Source organism: Triturus cristatus, chromosome 3_2 (genome assembly GCF_964204655.1).
Source record: "Triturus cristatus chromosome 3_2, aTriCri1.1, whole genome shotgun sequence".
Taxonomy (NCBI): Eukaryota; Metazoa; Chordata; class Amphibia; order Caudata; family Salamandridae; genus Triturus; species Triturus cristatus.
The window spans coordinates 655,946,415-655,960,454 of record NC_140584.1 but is presented as its reverse complement, the minus strand read 5'-3'; the positions used below and the strand labels follow the sequence as shown (position 1 = coordinate 655,960,454).

The window sequence follows — 14,040 nt, the reverse complement described above, 5'->3', positions numbered from 1 at the left end:
ACCCCCTCTCCTTCTCCCTGTCTTCTAATTCTTCGGGGGAAAGGCTCCTAGAGGACGCACTACTGCCTGGAGATGACACTGGCCCACCTGTGGGCTCTTCCTCTTCCTCTTCTTCTTCCTCTTCCGGTACCCCCACCGGATCAGAGGGATTTCTGGCCTCTAACCAGGCCTTCAGCGCTTTGAGGAAGCCCTCTTTCTTTGAGACACCTGTGGTAGGAACTTTAAACTGCTTGCAAAATCCTTTTAGATCTTTTAGCGTGTAGGAATCTATCTTCTCCTTATCAAATTCCCCCACAACAATCTCCACAGGTGTAGTAGCTCCGGCATTCTCCATGGTCAAACTGGCAGTGTTTAAAAAAAATAAGCTCCAGGAAAGCGGAGAACAAAAATAGAATATCCTACCAAACAGACTGTGGCTGCGTTATGGTCTGCTTTCACTATGTAGCGTACACTAATCACTGCACATGAGTCATAAATGCAAAGTTCAAATCCTCACCGCTGACCACCAATGTTAGAACCGGCGGTCTCTAGTTGGCAGAGGTATACACTTCTGACAAATAGGGACCTACCAACTCTAGTCAGGGAAAGGGGATTACACACTCAGATAACCCCTGCTACCCCCTTGGTAGCTTGGCAGAGCAGACAGGCTTATCTCAGAGGCAGTGTGTTAAGCATTTATGACCACATACAGTAATAAAGTGAATACACTACAGATGGACACGACACAGAAGTTATTATAAAAAATAGTATTTTTATATAAGGCTTAGCACAAGACCAAACAACGACAAAAATATACCACAGTCTTAATAAATACTCTTTGGAAGGAAAAATAATAGTTCAAATAAGGTTTCTTCTTGGCAAATAGTTCTTTAGCAAAGTATTCTTCTGAGCACAGTTCTCTGGCAACAATGTAACCCCCACAGGAGTCACACGACGTCGAGTCGACAAGATTCCCAAGGTTCGGCGTTGACCGCGAGGAGCGCTACGTCGAGCCTGGAGTCGCAACAGACCCCACAAGTACAGTACCTTGAGAAACGAAGAAAACGAGGATCCACGGCGTCGAGATGTCGGCGTCGAGGTCGGCGTCGATCGTGCCTCGGAGTCGGGTCAATCCGCAGCGGTGTCGAGGGATGTCGGGCCGGAGCAGCGCTCACGGCGTCGAGTCGATGCGATCAGCAGCGGCGTCGGGACGGGGTCGCTTGGAGGTGGAGCCGATACTCCTCACTGGCGTTGATACCGGCGTCGAGACGGGGTCACTTGGAGCCGGGGCCGATACCCACTGCTCACTGGCGTTGCTGCTGGCGTCGAGACTGCAGATTTTCCCTTGTGTACTGGAAACAACACTTTCCAGCAATTCAGCAATTCAGTAGATGGTGAAGTCCTTTGGCCCTGTGACTTCAACAGGAGACTGGCACTCTTCCAGTCCTTGGAGATTTCCTAGCAAGTGTTCCGAGAGTACACACCAAGTTCCTCTCTCCTTGTTCCTTGGCAAAAATAAAGAAGCAGCTTTCAGGTTCCTCCACAGCAAAACAGCACTCTGGCAGAAAGGGGAGGCAAGTCCTTAGATCAGCAGGCTTCTTGTCCTTGGTACAGGTTTCCTTGTCAGAAGTGATCTGAGTTCTTGGTTCAGGGGTCCTTCTCTTATACCCCTTTTTCCCTTTGTTCCCTTTGTCCAAGCAGGGAGATTCCCACCATCTCAGGTTTGTTGTGGGTGTTGCCAGGCAGGGGCACCTGGCCTATTCACTGAGCAGGGCAGAGTCCTCAGCCGCCCAGCAGGAGGCGGAGCCAGTATTGTCACTGGCAGGAGCAGGGCTATCAGTCGCCCAGCAGGAGGTGGAGCCAGTATTGTGTCAGGCAGGGCAGGCTACTCTTCCCTCACTCTATGTGTAAACACCCCATTCACCCCACACTGACTCATTCAGACCTCTGAAGCCACCCAGCCCCTGACACACACACCAAACCAGCAGAGACCGGTAGATAGTTGGACAAGAAAATAGCCACTTTCTAAAAGTGCTATTTTCAAACATAGAATTTAAAAACCATCCATCCTAAAGGGTGTGTTATTAAATTCTGAGTTCAGGGATACTAAACTCGACTTGCTACCATGCTCCCTGAGTCAGATAGATTATAATGGAGTTAATAATCAGTCTGCCCAGTCTGGCCTATTGGAGGCAGGTAGCCCTTCAATAGTGAAAAACGAAAATGGCTGTAATTCACTATTAGGTCATGCCACACACATCAGGGCATGACCTACCTTTTACCAACAATGCACCCTGCACTAGGGCCTACCATAGAGGTGTCTGAAATGTGGCAAAGTGAAGGTTTAGAGACTGGTAAGTAGGTTTCCTTACCAAGTCGACATGGCAGTCAGGGACTGCACGCAGGCGCTGCGGTGGCAGGCCTGAGACACATTTTACACGCTGCTTCTGTGGGTGGCACAACCAGTGCTGCAAGCCCACCAGCAGCAGTTAACTTACACGCCCTTGGCACACGCAGTGCACTAGACTAGGGTCTGAACAGTAAGTCAACCAAGCCAATCATGGTAACACCAATCAATGTAACAATTTAACATAGGGAGCACTTGCACTGTGGCACTGATCAGCAGTGGCACAGGGCCCAAAGCAATAATCCAGCAAAAACATCGTAAACAGAGGAGGCAAACAGAAAAAAATGGAGGAGAGACTCATGCCGATGATGCCAGGTCTAACAGTGACCCTCTAGAAAGATTCAGCAGCCAGGAAGTAGAGGAGTAGCATTATTTCGCCGTTTGCAGGTTTGGCCCAAGTGTGTTATAGCTCTCTCCTGCTCCCATTCTGCAAACATGTAAAGGATCTCATCAGGTGAGAAGCATTATCTGGCTAATGACTGCTTCTTCGGACATGTCAAAGACGGTGATCCCCTGCCTGTAAATCATCTCTATCCTTTTCAAATAATTGGTTCTCAAAATGAGTTATCATACCCTGACATGGTGAAACAAATATTTTTTGGCAGTGTTTTGCTTTCTGATGTGGGCATGCTTTGCGTCATGTGTGTGAATGGGTGATGTTGTAATAAGTTTCATCTCTTGACCGAGTCCTGATTGTTCACTGTCTGCCCTTTGCAATAGTAGGTGTTAGCTATGTATTTTAAGACTAGTTGGAAAATGTGTTTTATAGAACTTGAAGCTAAAGTTAATGTTGCTTTTATTTTTAATGTTATTTAATAAAAATAAAGCAATAACAAATATTTTTTAGAGTCTCAAAAATATTTTTCCATTTATCTTCTTTTTTTCCCTGTGTGGCATGACTATTATTTTCTGCTTCCGTTGTTTTCTATGTGAGTGTGTTGCCTTATCAGTAACTGGTCATGTGTGGTGCTTAACATACTCCAAGACTTAGCTGGAGTAGGTTTAAGGCTGTTTTGTCAGTAGTACTACTGTAGTAGATGTTACCATTTGTGAACCGTAATTGTATTAGTTTTCTGTGAGTGTGTTTTAGTATTTGGATGCACCTCACCATTACTCCTTGGCCCTCCCAAATGTACACTTTTGTGCACGGTGACCTGCTACTCTTTTGTTGGAGATCTCTGCACAAAGGAGAAGCTTAGGTGCGGATCTCCCGAGATTTCTGAATGGCATTTTATGAGTATGTAAAAATACTACTGACTGCTACTTCCCATGCTGAAAAATGCTTTGTGAATAGGGCTCTACTATTTGTTTTATTTTTTGCTGACTCCCAGTTTTGACAATTTATTTAACAGGAGGAAGTGACATTGTGACACCCTAGTTTAGTTTTCCGAAAGACCTATGAGGGTCTCACGCATAGACTGCATAGTGTGCCATGAATAAACCATAATCAAATTAAATAATTTGGACTATACTTCACTGCAGCCACCCTTCCCATGAAACCAACTCTGAAGGCAGGAACGGAGCCATGTCACTTCCACCAGCCTTCAACAAGCAGATCACTCCTTTAGAATCATACCAAAAGGCTACTGCTAATTCCCCCACAGTCCATGTAAATAACGTGAATACACTTACACATTATTTACATATTACCTCCCTACCAGTCACTTACATTCGGTTAGTTTGTGTGGCTTCCCTTCTCACTCGTCAGTTAGTCCTCTTTGTTTCCTCGGAATACTAACCTCTTGAATAAACAAAATACATGAATGCACTGATTGGGTGATTTCCTTAGCAAGCTCAACATTTATTCATTACTGCCGTGAAATTCGACCATGAAAAAACAAGGTATAATACTTTTAACATTAAAACAACTGCTCACGAACAGTAAAACTGCCTACTTACTTAATATGCTTTAAAACGACATTGTATTCTATTTGGTATTCTACTGGGTACCAGATGTTATGCTTTTATTATTACTGCTACTCAGTGCACATTTTCATGTTTGAAACAAAGTCACACACTAAAACAAATGAAACTATGTAAAATTTAGAAACACAAGGCCTCATTTATGAGGCCCCTTGCTTCACTTTTGCGCTGCCGGAACGTCACTTTTTTGATGTTCCGATGACGCAATGTGCAGCAGCATATTTACAAGGTCATGTAAGGCCACTTTACTTGGCTTTTCATTGCTCGTAAATATGTGCCCCTTTCACGCAGAACACTGCATGAAATGGACATTCCATGGATGTTGCTGTGGGTGTTCCCACGCAACACCCGTGGAATCTGAAGCATTCCCAGACTTGAGTGAAATCATAAATCTAGGAATGTGTCAGAATCTAACGCCATCATAGGGGTGGCCTTAGGGCGACACACCAAAGAGAAATGTTTTTATTCTGCAGCACACATAGAAAGAGGAAATCCCCTGAATTGATTGATTTTGTGAAGGAAGGTGTTCCTTCCTGCACAAAATCTATTAGCCCCGCAATGCAGGAACCCTTGCACCATGGCGCAAGGATGCCTGCATTGACACATGGCAACCCATCGTGTGCCGGCGCAGGGGAAAAAGACAGGAATGCGCCATATATTATAGATGCGGCTCATTCCTGCCCTTTTGTTTTGACGCAGGGCAGTACGGCAAGATTCCTTACGGCAAGATTCCTTGCGGCACTGCCCTGTGCCAAAACCTCATAAATGAAGCCCTCGATTTATTATTTATAATACCTTTGAGGGGTTCTGCTTACATTAATAAACCGGACCTCACCAACAACATAATGGGATTGTGATTCACTGCAACATTTTCATCTATATTGTGTGACCATATTCAGAAAGGTAAATTTGGTCATAAATATAAGTTTACGATTGAATTTAATGTATTTTATGCATACCAGAAATTCACAAAGGGATTCCTGGCAGCATAAACTCATTCCCGGGGGCAGAAACCTCCATCTCGAGTGTAGAGATTTCGGCAGCTATAAATGACACTCAAGGAATGGAGAGTGGGCGTACCAAGGCGTGGTTTGCCTTGGACACTTGGGAAGCCAACAAACCTGTATGTTTCTGGGCGTTGCCAAACTCCTCTCCTTCCCCTTATCACCCTGGTAGTTTAGCACCAGGCTGCAGTAACTGCCCTTCCAAGGTGGGAAGCAAAACGTATCACCCTCTAGTTTCTGGATAATAAGGAAAGGGATTTTTACTTGCTTTCCCCACAGAAGAAAGAATAAGTAGCATTTGCACAGAGATCTCCATTCCCGCTGTGCGGTTCCTCCGGTATGGAGAACTTTGTTTAGAGGGAATACGAGCTCCTACAAGTCTCATGAGATTCCCAGGAGTCTGCATAATGGACAGCGTTTCAGGTGTACTCCTGGGTATGCATGTGAATTCCTGAAAGCACCCATGCGTAGGTTTATGACCTTTATGTAAACCGTGCCCTATGTCTTACCTAACAGGGTTGTTCTTCACAACTGCAGTCTTTTTATTTCCGTAGGATGTTGCTCTCCAAGTAAATCGCAAATTTGCCCCCAGTGAAATACAGTGGAAACAACAAAAAAAGTTATTAGACACTTAAAAAACCCTGCTTCTAAAAGGCAATCTTCCTGATCTGGTGATTTCGTTTAAAAATATACACTCAAACACACTCATTATATCTGTCTCTCTGCTGCACTCTCTTTTTCTCTATTTTCTCTATCTTCCTCTGTGTTTCTCTCTATCGCTTTCTTCGTTTCTTTATTTCTTCTCTTTGTCGGATTTACTTTTTAACGTTCCTCCTTGCTTCCTGTTTCTCTTGCTGGGTGATATTCAATTTATTCTGATAGTGCAAGTGGTAGATATTTTAATGTCAAATAACTCATCAGGAACCGTCCTTCTGAAAGATGCAATTCCTGCGTTCTACCACTAGACCTGTTAGGATTGTTGTGCTTTTTTAAGGCACCAAAGTGTTCACCCAAGGCAGGTTTTATGAACTAATTTATGCATAATCGGGAGAATCAACCAATTAAGGTTTTGACTAAAAGTGTGGCTGGAGGTCTTATGATTTGTTCTTGCATTACACAGTCAGCAGATGTGGCACAAACGCACTAGACCTCAAACTTCTGAACACCCCAAAACAATCTGAAAGTTGGTTATTTATTTGATGCCACTTTAGGTATTGCTTCCAAGTGAGCAAGTATGGCAAACACCTACTTCTCCTCCCAAAAAGTGAGATAAACCATAAGTGAGCAATCTGACAGCCCCTCTCTGAATAACCACAGCGTAATGGGTGGCAGTTATCTGAACCATCTGAATATCAAAACACAGGTGGAGAAATCCGGCTCCTGTCAATAATGACCCACTCTGCTCCTCATACCTCTTCAACTTCTTGATTGGTAGGGCAGCCTTTCTCTACAACATGTCTCATGAACTGGACAGAGCCTAAAGAACATTTGATACCTGCGCATATAGAATCGCATTCCTTTCCCAGAATTCCTACACTTATCTCACACAGCATTCTGGGTTGTCCCACTTTGCTCATGAATCAGCACGTTTGAAAAATTCTCAATATATTGAAGTAGGAAATGAAAAGTTAATTTCCTCTGATTGGTATTTTTCTTTGCCTAGCTCTCACAACAGATGCCACGTGATCCATCTAGTGCTGGCCCGCACCACTCTCTGACAATTTCTCAGAATATTTTTAAAGCATTTTGAAGGTTTGGAATGGTCTTGGCAGAGATCAAATTTTTACATTTGTAACAGGAGCTGTCACTTTGACCATTGCTTTGTCATGTACCACTGGCCAGGGAAGCAGGAAATGTAATGTCATGGTTTTGAACTGAAAGAGTCTATGGTTTCATGCACAGGGGTGTGCAGCACCTTTTTGGAAATCACACAATATGCTTGTGAAAGAGCGAGAAAATTGATTTGATTTCCCAGAAATACTGCACATTTCAAGTAACTTACCAAAGATTGTGTTGTTAGAAGTCTTTAAAAGAGTGAACAAATATGCAAATCTCAAACCCTAACTGTTTCCTGTCTTCATCTAACCCTACAAGTATTTTTGGTTTTGGATAGAACTGGCTCTCAGCCCTTCTAAAACTGATCATGTTCCTACCCTGTTCTACAATTCTCTGTTCTTCCAGTGTACAGAAAGAAGACACTTACCATGAATGGATAAGTCCAGCTGTATTTTGCCCACGTACATAATAACACTAGGGCATTGACAGCTGTTTTCATAAAGAGTTACAAGAAAAGGAAGGAGGAATACTCTAGGAAGCAATTTTTAATAAACAACGAATAATGTATTTATCATTAATATTTGACCTCTTCTTGAGGGATGATCTAACCTATCTAGGTCAGCAAGGCAGGACTGAGCACATAAACAGAGTGACTGGCTGTGGTACCAGACAGTCCACTGTGACCTCACTGCCTGAATGCCAGGGGCAACAGCAGCTTCAGTTCAACCTAGGGAATTTAGGCCACAGATTTGTTTGTTCTTTTAGTGGCTATTATGCCCTTTCCAGTTACTGGAGAAGGGACTGCCCAGCGAACCCTGCGGTAGAGCTTCAATGAATTTTTGTGACACCATGATCAAGATATTTTGTTCCAACAATGGTGTTGTCCTCCTTTCAGGTGAGTCACATTTCTGCAGTTGTCTGTCTACTGTAGCACTTGGAACCATAGGCAAGGGCATGAGTACACTGCAATGGGAAATAACAATCAAATGGCTGCTTTATTTGACGTGGAGAAGGAAAATGACTTCTCAACAGAAGAGTGGCCCTCTCTTTTTGGCAGAATGGCAGAACAAGTTGTTAGGCAACTGGGAATTCTTACGTCCCTCTGGAGGCCCACCAATTCAGGAGAGATATATGCAGACTGCAGCAACCAATGTGGCTGAACAAATGCAAGAGATGGTGCTATTCGGTCTTTTTTTCCAAGGATTCTTAAAATGCAATTTAAAATTTTTGTTTTCTCGTCTTCCTTGCTCTGTCTTACCCGCGGTGCTCTACAACACTAGCTTTGCAGGAACGAATGAACCGGCAGGAAAGTGGCTTGAATTGAGGTTTCGGAAGGTCCTCTAAGTGCACTTCCCCTGCAGTGATTAAATTGAATGAATAGCTCTTGTACTTCAGAAATTTAACTTTTATGATGCTGTAGCATTGTGTTTGTTGTGAGTATATTGGACCAACAGAGACTACGAAGAGGGTGTAACACGCTACTAAGATCACACATGCGCCTAGTTCAGATGTTTACAGTATGTAAATAAGAATTGATGTTTAAGGACATGCGCTGTATGAACAGAGGTTGGTTTTTAAAAGCAATGCAATGAGAGGAGTTAATCCCAAGGAAAGAAAAGCATAGAGTTCAACTAACTCCATATTTCTAAAAAGAGATAAGGAGTTTCTTCTAGTAAGGGAACAATGTTCAATCAACCAGTTTGTAGAGATAAGAGACATTTTGTTAAAATATATTGCTTGACTATTTAAATGACGGCAAAGTAAACACCAGACCGGTTACAGGTTTATGACGAAATTATAACAGCGAAATTAAGTTAAAATCTGCGAAGAGATTTATTATACTAGGTCATTATTTATTCCCATGTTTGTTGTAATTAGGAACTTTCAATATCAATATATAATGGGGCAGGGTAAATTGTGTGTTTGTATTTGGGTGTGTCGGTGTGTCGGTGGGGGAGGAAGGGGGAGTGTGGTGCTTGTTCCATCTCGGGTGTGTTTTTCAGGCATATCTTTCATTCTGCGATATCTAAAGCCACACCATCCTTGTACTTGTAATTTGTTTGGTTAGTATAGGGACAGAACTTATGCTGGTTGATGCACAATAACACAGTTGGCATGATCCCTTCCAGGAAGGTTATGTTTAAATGGGGTGGGCCTTGAAAGAGTCCAGAAGGCAGTCTTACTCAAAACCTGATTAGAGAGGTATCAGAGATCTTTTGGAGTGGGGAGTAAATAAATCCTTACCAATGCTACCAGCCGGCTAGTAGAGTACCCTGTTCCCCTCAGTCGCTGCTTGTATTTGTCTGTGAATGCTAAAAGATAAATGTAATATGTGTCCAGAGCTCCAGTAGACTCTGCCATCGCTGCAGGGCCTGTTCTTGGAATCTGGTCACTTACAAGGCTAATTGCAACTGTCATGCTTACTAACCATCGTCCTTTTTTCATTTTCTCTGTTTCTCCTATCACTTAGCAGCAGGCGGCGAAACAAATCAAACTCCAAATGCTTTTCGACAAGTAAAGGACAGAATCACAGTGAGTATAGTTTTCCTGTTTTGGCTTCTTGGGATAAGTTGCAAAAGTATACCCTTTGTCAGAGAAGTTGTTTGTGAGGTAAAACCATTCCACTTAAATGATTTCATACAAATTCATATTCTGCTTTTCATTCCCTGGGGCCATCTTGCTACCAATTCAGGAGGAAATCCTTCTAAATCAGGTCTGCTTTCTCACTTGGAAATGTTTCTGTTATACTTCTAACATCACTGCAGAAGAGAATATGGGCCTGATTACGTCCGACCACCATCCCTTCGGAAACAGGACCGCCCAACTAGCTGTCGGTGGTCCTGCAACCAGTATCATGATGCGACCACCTTAAAGGCTGTCGCAATGTGTATCTTTTGTATTGCGACGTGTGCAGCACACGCCGCTATACAAAATATACACTCTGTACATATCCCTGCACTATGTGGCAGGCACTATGCGGTGCACCACAGGGCCCATGTCAGACCAGATATGGGGAAAGGGGGGTTCGCTATGGGCCCCCAATGTTGATTTCCGCCTGCCTTTTTATGGCGGGTAATCTACCATGAAATGGCAGGCGGGAAGGGGCAACGTAATCCCTACAACGGTGCCTGGCAGCCTATGCCACCATTGTAGGGATAGTGGACCCTCCTTGAGCCTATTGAATACGTGGCTGACGGTCTCTCCGACCGCCAACCATCCGCCCTCCATAATAATGCGGCAAGTGGTAATGCTGGGTCCAATGACAGTAGCACCGCCACCCATGGGTTGACAGTGGCAATCCCACAGCCATCGTAATGAGGCCCATAGTTCTCTAACCCTATAACTAGAAGATTGGTGCAAATCCGTGCCGTCTATCACTTTGCATCATGACAAAATTTTGACTTTAAACAAGTGGTTTCAACACCAGGTCTGTGATACCAAACGTGCACTTACAGTGAGGGCAACCACAAGGAAAGCTTATTTTGTGAAAGACCCAGAGGGCAGTTCGCAAGATGTCACTGCACGACTCTTCTTGCACTCACCCCCAGACTGCAAATGATAGCTGTACTCTCTTCAGCAGAGACAGAATTCCAAGTGGTACCGAGATACATCAGATAAGACGTACATTTTGTGGTAAAATATGCATTCTTTTAAATGCGTACATATGCTTTTCAGAATAATAGTTTAACGTGTATGAATAATATGATAGTTATATTTGTGTGCTATGAATCCCCATTATATGTGCAATGGGCCCAGTTCTGGCTGCTACTAATGTAGTGGTGAGGCGGGGTAGGAATTAATAATAAATATCCGGCCATTGTGGAGGAGCCGCCACTAGATTTCCATACCTTCAGGCCTTTGAATGTAGGCGTTCGATCCTTCTCTAGCAAGCCACCCCCCGCTGAGTTCCTATTTACAAATGTCCTTGGCAAAGATATTGGTGACAAACACCATTATTTTAAACTGTAAACAAAACAGGAAGTTGCATTTTTAGGTGTAGCTTATAACAAATACATAAGTATGAGCATATGTGCTTTGGATCAGCCTTCATTGGTCTGTTGAATTAATTCACGTTTTGCTTATACCCACAACAGCAAAGGACAATGACTCAGTCCATTCAGCTATTGGCTCTTTTGCAGAGTTAGTCACAGCATACTGTCTGATCACATGTGCACCTTCGCCTAAAATGAAGTGCCCTTCAGTGCAGGGGCAGGTGGGCCAGTACTTAAATGTATTTTCTTTCCATTGCATAGCCTTTTTTCTTGCTTAATTGTCTAAACGATGTCTTCAGGTTACAGTAATTCAAAGCTTAGAGAACTTTTTCTTTGCACCAATGACAATCATATTTTCCTGTGATGTGCACAAAAAATAAAAAAGACTCTAATACCTGTTCAATGTATACTTGCCTGCTGGGAAGCATCCACACAGTTCTATTAAAGTTATATACAGAGGTAAAACAATTTTAATGTAAGTTTTTATTAAAAGCATGTGGCCTCCACATTTAGGTGGTAAGATGTTTTCTTTTTTTCTTTTTACTTTTGTGTCGCATGAAATGCAACAAAAAAATAAAATAATAAGTTTCACCAGTTTACCAAGGCCGCACCATTAGCTTTGCCAATACTTGTTTCTAATTGGTTTTTGTTGTTTAATCACGGAGGTGGAAACGTTTTGAGCTTCCCAGTGCTGCTTTCAGTCATTAATTCATTATACCAGGCTATATTGAATCTATCTTTAAAGAATATTGTGTCACTTCCAGCTCAAAAAGACGTTCTGTATAATTCTAGTCGACATATTTTCAAGTGCTCATAAAAAAAAAACACTTTCGAACCTTACCCAGGCCATCAACAGTTCAGACATTACTGTGTAACACAAATAGGTATCCACTTATATGACTCGCAACAAGACCTGTTTGAGGGCAACCAGAAATGTGGTTTGTTTTTTAAAACCAAACTCCTGCTTTGGGAGTTTGTTTTTGAACAAACAAAAGAATTTGGTGCACAGCAGCCTAAAAGATGGGGACTGTGTACTAAGGGCCCAATTACGAGCACGCCGTTCCCAAGCCTGCCGTACCTGTGGTGGTACAACTGACGCAACCTCATTAGTCCGACCGCCCGAATACAAGTTTGGCGGTTGGACCGCCACTAGCCCGACACAAGAGCACTGCTAGGATCCTGGATCACGACAGGCCTGCAGTGGGGAAAGGGGTGGTTTTGTGGGTTTTGTGGCAGCGGTGTCGATGCCGGCACTAAGGTGCTGATCACGATCTGCCTTTTCGCTGACCATTACCTGGCGGCAACCACGCCATGAAAAGGTTGGTAGAAAGGCAGCAGAAGGGGACCCAATCAGGGCCCCAGGGTGTTTTAGCCCATGGGGTGTGTGAATGGGGGCACATGTTGTACTCCCCTCTGCTTGCACTGTTGTGCGTGTACTGTGTGCCATGCATGACTTGGTGCATGGTACACGGTGCACCGACATTTAAGTGGTGCTGCCATGGCGGCAGCATATACTTCAGGCTCCCCATGATCCGAAGCATTTCGCCGCCGTTGCACCACTCAGACAACACCGCTAGCCCATGTTGTCGTAAAAGGCGGTCAGGAAGCCGCCAGTTTGGCAGCATTCACCCAAATGCCGCAACAGCGTTCCAGTAGTCCGACCGCCAAACTCTAAATCAGGCCCCAAATGTGTACTGCCTTCAAAATAACCACTGTAATAGAGGTTCCTCTCTTGGCACCAAGATCACCGCCGGGTTGGTGGTAACCTGTAAATATGGTGAGCGGAGTCTGGATCTATTGTACTTTGCTATACCCTGACAGGCAACAGGCTGCCTGACAAACTTAAAGTCAGGTCCTCAATACTTTGTGCAAAATTACAAATGTATACAAGTTTACATTGTGATAAACAAACAACTGGAACTCCCTCTGATTGAGCCTTGCAGAATTACCATGGTGCAACTTGGTTACCCTAAAGATTTATCAAAAACCTTTTCTGATCCAATTATCTACAAGGTACGATGTGAACAATGCACGTGCTAGGAAGCCCTTACTTTCAAAAACAGCAATCACCTTAAGTAAGCCTATTGCAACAACATATGGCTCGCAGTAATAACACAGAAGGCCCACGTCAAGTGTTCACAAAGCAAAAAAAGGGACTCATAACCTTTTTCAACACATTTCTCTGTACATTAAAACCTGCACACTGGCTTTAACATAAACATGAGGACTCTTCGTACATAGACTTAAAACATATTTGAGCACACCTGCAACATGTTTAAAAATATCAACATAAAGTCTTCTCTGAAAACCTACATAGCAATTCCGTCAGACCTACACATGTACTCCAACAGAATCATATCCATTAATCTTAAGTTTCCCTGCTAACTCTTAACAGAAGCCCTTAGCCAGACTCATTGTTTTGGTGCTGAGCACCTGCCTCCAGTTCAGCCAAAGGCTCTGTCGTCCTGTTTGCTGTGTTCTCCAAGATGCTTTCTTTTTTCACCACTAGAATGTGCTCCTGTCCTTGTGCGAAGGCTGCTACTTTCTTTTATCTTTTTTCTTCAATTAAGCTTCATTGACAGCTTAATTTCTCTAACTACACGTGCTCTGTATTTTCTTTCATATGGGTGTTCTGGCCCCTCCTTGGAGCGCTCCATACACAACCCTGGAAAGCCATGCTGCAGCTCCTACGCAGCACACCGTCTGCTCCTGGGCAGTGGATGCGGTTGTTCCTGCTCGCCCCATGTTTTTGTCTTCTTCGGCGTGTGGAGCCGATGAGTGGAATGCAGGGCCATGAAGGAGGGGACATGGGGTCCCTAGGTAGTGACAGTGTGCTTCGGGTCCCCATTGATCATGGGGCATAGGTGGTTCCCCCCCACCTCTGAGATAAATAACCAAAAGAACGCACTGGCAGGTGCATGGTGAGAGACCCAAGTGATGCCCTCAGGCAAGGACCGTT

The 14,040-nt window shown here is 43.7% G+C and overlaps 1 protein-coding gene and 1 long non-coding RNA gene across 17 annotated transcripts in view; one reads left to right on the top strand and one right to left on the bottom strand.

The window, feature by feature from the left end:
* MAP2 (microtubule associated protein 2) overlaps positions 1–14,040 on the top strand; it is a 1,132,493-nt gene that overhangs the window by 929,328 nt on the left and 189,125 nt on the right. For 15 of the 16 annotated variants that reach the window (XM_085648606.1, XM_085648602.1, XM_085648605.1 and 12 more), the window contains one exon: positions 9,560–9,621. In XM_085648606.1, coding sequence (XP_085504732.1) covers positions 9,560–9,621 — 62 coding nt within the window. The remainder of the gene's footprint in view (positions 1–9,559; positions 9,622–14,040) is intronic. The other variant, XM_085648607.1, reaches the window with a different exon arrangement.
* Positions 1–14,040, bottom strand: part of LOC146857899 (uncharacterized) — a 278,408-nt gene that overhangs the window by 82,151 nt on the left and 182,217 nt on the right. The gene's annotated exons all lie outside the window — the stretch shown is intronic.